The 6,563-nt window shown below is 60.5% G+C and overlaps 1 protein-coding gene across 1 annotated transcript in view; it reads right to left on the minus strand.

Moving 5' to 3' along the window:
- Positions 1 to 1,574: 1,574 nt before the first annotated feature.
- REN (renin) overlaps positions 1,575 to 6,563 on the minus strand; it is a 5,313-nt gene continuing 324 nt past the window's right edge. Inside the window, exons 2-9 of the mRNA XM_077190445.1 lie at positions 6,394 to 6,413; positions 6,232 to 6,350; positions 5,303 to 5,499; positions 4,502 to 4,510; positions 3,782 to 3,904; positions 2,776 to 2,920; positions 2,602 to 2,700; positions 1,575 to 1,736 (exon numbers count right to left, since the gene is read on the minus strand). Of these exons, the coding sequence (XP_077046560.1) occupies positions 1,575 to 1,736; positions 2,602 to 2,700; positions 2,776 to 2,920; positions 3,782 to 3,904; positions 4,502 to 4,510; positions 5,303 to 5,499; positions 6,232 to 6,350; positions 6,394 to 6,413 (874 nt within the window). The remainder of the gene's footprint in view (positions 1,737 to 2,601; positions 2,701 to 2,775; positions 2,921 to 3,781; positions 3,905 to 4,501; positions 4,511 to 5,302; positions 5,500 to 6,231; positions 6,351 to 6,393; positions 6,414 to 6,563) is intronic.

A 6,563-nucleotide genomic window follows, 5' to 3' on the forward strand; every position in this document is an offset into this window, starting at 1 on the left:
CATCCCGGTTTAGGCCGGGCTGGGCCTTTTCCAGCTGGGGGATGTGGCAGAAGCCGCGGTGGGGGCTGAAGGCACCTTTTGCACCCACTCGAGTCTTCTCCTGACTTGGCCTCGGCTGTGGAAAGCAGGGCAGAGGAGGTTGGGACATTTCCAGGTGCGATTTCCCTCCCGTAGGAAGGGGAGACTCTCGCCAAGCATCTCTGCGCATCCAGAAGGCTGTGAGTGCCCTGACCTCAGCAGGTTCCCTCTTTTCTGATGGTTCCATCCCTCCCTGCCGCTGCTTCCCGGTTCCTGGGCGGCTCAGGAAACGCTGGATGAGAGCAGAAATTCATCCCTTCCCTCCACACCCCGGCCCCAAAGAGCCACTGCCACCACCCCGGCGTTGGAGGTGACAGAAAAAAAACCCCACATCCCACCCACAGGAGCCGGAATTTTCCCATCCCCAGAGCCCCGGAGCCGGAATTTTCCCATCCCCGGAGCCCCCGGGTTGTGCATCCCAGCACGGAGAAGCTGCAGACAAGCTCCCAGGAGGGACAAACATCCGCCCCAGGCACATCCTCTCCACTCTGGGGCTGCCCTGGGGATGAGGATCTGGGCTGGGAGGGGTGGATAAAGGGCTGGGAGCTTAGGGGGAGGTGCTGGAAGGGTCACACACGCTGGCTCCTCTTCCCAAATATCCCTGCAGCTGAGAGGCAATTTGGCAGCTCTGGGAATTTGGCAGCGCTGGAATTGTCAGCCCTGGTGTTCCTCGGGGCTGGAATTGTCAGCTCTGGAAATTCCTCAGTTCTGGAATTGTCAGCTCTGGAAATTCCTCGGTTCTAGAATTGTCAGCTCTGGGGTTCCTGAGAACTGAAATTGTGACCTCTGGACCCGCAGGCGCTGTCCCCTCCCTGAAGTGCCACGGCAGAGCTGAGGCACAGCCCTGTCCCTGTCCCCAAGGGGACACCAGGGGCTCCTGGCACCATCCCAGCTGCAGGAGGAGCTTTGCAGAGCCCTTGGTTTGCCCGCAGAGATGGGGAGGGCATTGCACCCTTATGGGCTGGAAGGGGCACAAATGAAGAGGTGGCTCCTGGCACAGGGACATTTGTGGCCCAGTTCCCTAAATAAAGGGATATTTAGGGAATAGAATCTCCCCCTCTGCATGACCAGCCCTCCTCTCATCCTCCCGGTGCTTTAAATCGTTTAATATCAAACTCACAAAGAGGGGCAGGGCTGACACCGGCTAGAGCTATCCTTAAACACCGATTATTGCCCCCAATTTAGGAACAACACGAACAGTCCCAGAGGTCCCTCAGCCGCACCAGCACCAAGTCCCCGTGCTGTGCGCTGCTCCTGCCATCGCACCTGGCCCTGAAAGCGCCCGGAGGGGCCGCTCCGGCCGCAGGACCCCGCTGGGATTCGCAGCCCCGCTCCAGGCTCGGCTCCCGGGAACAGCGCGGGGGTTTTGGGAGCGGGAACAGCGAGATTTGGAGAGGAGGTGGCAGAGCTGGAAGGGAGCTGCTGTTGCCTCGCTGCTTCCCGCAGCCTCCGGGCGGGTTCTGCACACCCAGCCCGGCCCCCGCGGCCCCCGGCCCTCAGCGGGCGGTGGCGAAGCCGATGCGGTTGTGGCGCCGGTCGAATTTGGTGTAGTAGTGACCGATGAAGGTGGCGCCCAGGATCCAGAGGGGACCGGCCGGAGGGGGGATGTCCAGCCCGGAGAAAGCCACCACGCACACGTCCTCGCCGTACTGGGATTGCTGCGGGAAGGAGACCCGCGGGGTGATGGAGGGGACACGGGGAGGGTCCCGGTGTCACCCCCTGCTCACCCGTGGTGTTCCTTGCTCGGGGATCATGGAATATCCTGAACGAGGATCATCGGGACCGGCTCCTTCCCCTGCACAGCCAGCCCCAAAAATCCCCAAAAATCCCTCCCTGTGCCTGGGGGTGACCTCCCTGCGGTGCTTTGGGTTTGGCAAAGCCCCAAAGAGGTGCTGAGCGCTGTGGAGAGGATCCCACCGGGGCAGCAGAGGCAGGAGCAGCCACAGGAGCCCCTGCAGGACTGGTTTGGTCAGGGTGGGATGGTGCCCGTGCCAAGGGCTGGGCAGCAGCTCTGGGGCAGGACCGAGCCACGGCAGGGCTCCCACGGCAGGGGGGTGGCCCTTGGCACGGGGGTGGCACCACCTTCCCATGGGAGCTCCAGGTGAGCTGGAGCTGGGGAGCAGCAGCAGCCTCAGCCTCCTGCTGGTGGGTCCCTGCTGCCCCAATTGCCCAGATTTAGGTTTGGTTTAGGCTGGGCTCTGTCCTGGATCAGCTCCTCAGAGTGTGGGCAGACACAAACAATGGTGATCTGCAGCTCCACTCGTGCTGACCGCAGGGAAAATGTGGATTTGCCCACTGTGAACTCTTGGTGGCCACTTCCCGCTGTTCTGGGGTGAAAAACCTTTCCTGACATCCAAATCCCAGCAAAACCCATCCCTGCTGACCCCAAATCCCCCCCAGGCCACCCAAGGACGCAGGGACAGCTCACCCTGGCTCAGGTGGGCACCTCCACCCACCAGAAGGGTTTAGGGCGAGCAAGGAGCATCATTTTGGGGCTGATTGGGGCTGATTTTGGACACTCACCCGCAGCACGTAGGCCGGGCCGCTGAGGCCATAGACCTTCCCTCCCAGGTGGAAGGAGATGTTGGGCAGCTGAGGCACCTGCTCGCAGTCCACCACGTACTGCAGGGGAGGGGACAGCGCTGGGACAGGGCCGGGCAGCCAGGGGGACACGGGCAGGGGATGGCTGTCACTCACCTCTCCTTCGGCCACCTCGGTGGCCCCGATGGCTTTCATGAGCACGGACACGGGGCCGGCGGGGCCGGTGATGTAGGAGGCCCCAGTGTCCACAGCCACCGAGCAGCCTTCCCTGCAGAACAGGATCTCAGCCCCTACAGACACCCTGGAGAGGGAGAGGTGGCCCTGAGTGTCCCCTGGTGACACCCAGCGTGCTCCTGGGAAGGTCACATCCATCCCAAATGTCCCCTGGTGACACCAAGGGTGCTCCCGGGAGTGACATGTCCATCCTGAGTGTTCCCTGGTGACACCAGGAGTGTCACTTCCATCCCAAATGTCCCCTGGTGACACCAAGGGTGCTCCTGGGAGTGTCACTTCCATCCCAAATGTGCCCTGGTGACACTAAGGGTGCACCTGGGAGTGTCACTTCCATCCCAAATCTCCCATGGTGACACCCTGGGAGTGACACATCCCTGGTGACACCCTTGATGCTCCTGGGAGTGTCACACCCATCCTGAGTGTCCCCTGGTGACACCAGGAATGTCACATCCCACCCCAGCCAGGCACGTGCCGCTCCCGGCTTTTCCAACGTGGGATCTGAGCTCCATCATTTGCAGGGCTGATTTTTTTGGGTTTTTTTGGTTTTTTTTTTTGGTTAAACAGAGCGGGATTGTTTCAGCTCCTCCCGCAGGACTGACGGGGGTTAAACTCTTCCAACTGCAGCTCCCGGGTGGAATCTCAGCCCACGGTGCCACCCCCTCTGCATTCCCAGCTGCTCCTGGCTCCTTGCTGAGCCTGGAGGAGCTGGAGGAGCCCCCTCTCCTCCCCAGATTGGGAAAAACACTGAGGGAAAACATCCCTGAAATCCCCGAAATCCCCAAAATCCCACCCTCACAGAGCCGCGGGATGCAGCCCTGGACCTGCCAGTGCTGGGCTAATGTTGGGTTCGATGATCCCAAAGGCCTTTCCCACCTCAAATCCCGGGATTTGGGGTTTCTGGGCCATGCAGGGCTGTCCCTGCCCTCACCCCTTCATGCGGATCTGCCAGAAGCCGCTCCTGCTGACGTTCAGGTAGTGGAAGTCGCCGGTGTAATGGGCTGGGTCGCTGCCTCCCAGGATGATTTCCCCACCGGGCTTCAGGGGAGCATTCCTGTGCCAAACACAGCGGCAGGGATTCCCCTTTCCCCAAAAATCCCAGCCTGGAGAGAGCAATTCCCCTTCCCCCCAAAAATCCCACCCAGGCAGGGATCGATTCCCCTTCCCCCAAAAATCCCACCCAAGCAGGGAGTGATTCCCCTTTCCCCCAAAATCCCAGCCCTACAGGAGCAATTCCCCATTCCCCAAAAATCCTAGCCAGGAAGGGAGTGATTCCCCTTTCCCCAAAAATCCCATCCCAGAGAGGATGATTGCTCTTTTCCCAAAAATCCCAGCTCTGTCATAGAGCAATTCCCCATTCCCCAAAAATCCCACCCAGGCAGGGACTGATTCCCCATTCCCCAAAAAATCCCACCCAGGCAGGGATCAATTCCCCTTTTCCCAAAAGTCCCACAGCCACGAGGCTCTGCTGGCCCTGTCAGCAGCAGGGACAGCGAGGTGACACATGCTCCAGGTGGGTGTGGTGGCCCCTGAGTGGGGGCAGAACCCGGGCAGGACATCCTGGGGCTGGCAGAGGGACCAGGGGACACTGGGGACACAGGGGGCTGGCAGTGGGTGGCCTCGAGGGCGCTCGCGCTTTGGGTCTTCTTACTTGGAGGCGCTGCAAAGAGAGGGATGCTCCATGGAGCGCCAGGGCCAGCAGTGTCCCCAGGGAGCCCAGGGGACACAGGTGACACCCAGAGGCCCGGGGGATCCTCCATTCCATCCCTCCCCATCTCCTCCAGAATTCCCTCATCTCCCTCCATCCCTATTGCTTCCAGAATCCTCCATTCCTTCCCTCCCATCTCCTCCAGGAGCCTCCATCTCCTTCGCACCCTCCTATTCCATCTCTCCCAGGGATCTTCCATTCCATCCCAACCCATCTTCTCCAGGATCCTCCATTCCATCCCACCCCATCTCCTCCAGGATCCTCCAACTCCCTCCATCCCATCTCCTTCAGGATCCTCCATTCCTTCTCTCCCATCTCCTCCAGGAGCCTCCATTTCCTTCCCAGTCTCCCAGTCCATCTCCCAGGATCCCCATCTCCCTCCATCCCCATTTCTTCCAGGATCATCCATTCCATCCCCTCCCATCATCACCAGGATCCTCCACCCCTTCCCTTCCCTTCCCTTCCCTTCCCTTCCCTTCCCTTCCCTTCCCTTCCCTTCCCTTCCCTTCCCTTCCCTTCCCTTCCCTTCCCTTCCCTTCCCTTCCCTTCCCTTCCCTTCCCTTCCCTTCCCTTCCCTTCCCTTCCCTTCCCTTCCCTTCCCTTCCCTTCCCTTCCCTTCCCTTCCCCATCCCCATCCCCATCCCCATCCCCATCTCTCCAACCCACAAACCCCTCCCCGCCGCGCCCGTGACCGCCCCAACCCTGAGCCCGTTTTGGGGGTGTCCCCGTGCCCCTCAGCCCCACCGGCTGTAGTAGACGGAGAACGCGTCCTCCTGGAGGATCTGCTGTGCCAGGATGCGGTCGAAGACGGGCGTGATGCCATCGATGGCCTGGCTGGGGTAGCCCATGCCCAGCACGCCGTCGAACCTGGCGAAGATGAAGGGGAAGGCGGGCAGCGCCGTGGCCTCGGCGAACACCTGGATGATCGGGATGTCCGACACCTGTGGGAGGGCATGGGGGGGATTTGTGGGGCGCTGGGAGGGCTGGAACCCTAAAAAACCCCAGACGCGTCCTGGCTGAGCCGGCGGCTCTGGGTGTGTGGATTTAGGGGGGTTCTGTGGGTTCAAGGTGTGCGGAATTTGGGGGTTCTGTGGGTTCCAGTTGTGTGAATTTTGGGGATTTTAGGTATGTGGAATTCAGGGGTTCTGTGGGTTCAAGGTGTGTGGATTTTGGGGATTCTGTGAGTTTGGGATTCTGTGGGTTCCAGGTGTGTGGAATTTGGGGGTTCTGTGGGTTTTGGGGACTCTATGGATTTTAGGTGTATGGAATTTGGGGATTCTGTGGGTTCCTGGGTGTGGATTTTAGGGGTTCTGTGGGTTTGGGATTCTGTAGGTTCCAGGTGTGTGGAATTTGGGGGCTCTGTGGGTTCGAGGTGTGTGGATTTTGGGGGTTCTGTGTGTTCCAGGTGTGTGGAATTTGGGGGCTCTGTGGGTTTGGGATTCTGTGGGTTCCAGGTGTGTGGATTTGGGGGATCTGTGGGTTCCAGTGTGTGGATTTTAGAGGTTCCGTGGGTTTGGGATTCTGTGGGTTCCAGGTGTGTGGATTCTGGGGGCTCTGTGGGTTCCAGTGTGTGGATTTTGGGGGCTCTGTGGGTTCCAGGTGTGTGGATTTTGGGGGCTCTGTGGGTTCCAGGTGTGTGGATTTTGGGGGCTCTGTGGGTTCCCAGGGCTCACCATGACGATGTCCTGGCTGAGGACGCCTTTGACGCTGCCGGTGCCGTAGCGGATGGCGAAGCCGGTGCCGTTGGCGATGTAGGTGCGTGACTTGGAGGAGTCATAGCGGCTGTGGGACACTGGGGACAGGGAGCAGGGACATCCCAGAGGGGCACAGAGCACCTCTGTCCCCCCAAAACCCCCTGGGGGGGGTGAGTAAAGGGCCCATCCCACCTCAATGCCAGGACACCAACAGAGAGACCCCCCCCCCCATGTTAAAATCCATCAGAAACGAGACACCCCAACCCCGTCTGAGCAGCTCTGAGGTTTTGGGGGGGTCACCCCCAGCCCCA

This window comes from Agelaius phoeniceus, chromosome 25, assembly GCF_051311805.1.
Source record: "Agelaius phoeniceus isolate bAgePho1 chromosome 25, bAgePho1.hap1, whole genome shotgun sequence".
NCBI classification, from domain to species: Eukaryota; Metazoa; Chordata; class Aves; order Passeriformes; family Icteridae; genus Agelaius; species Agelaius phoeniceus.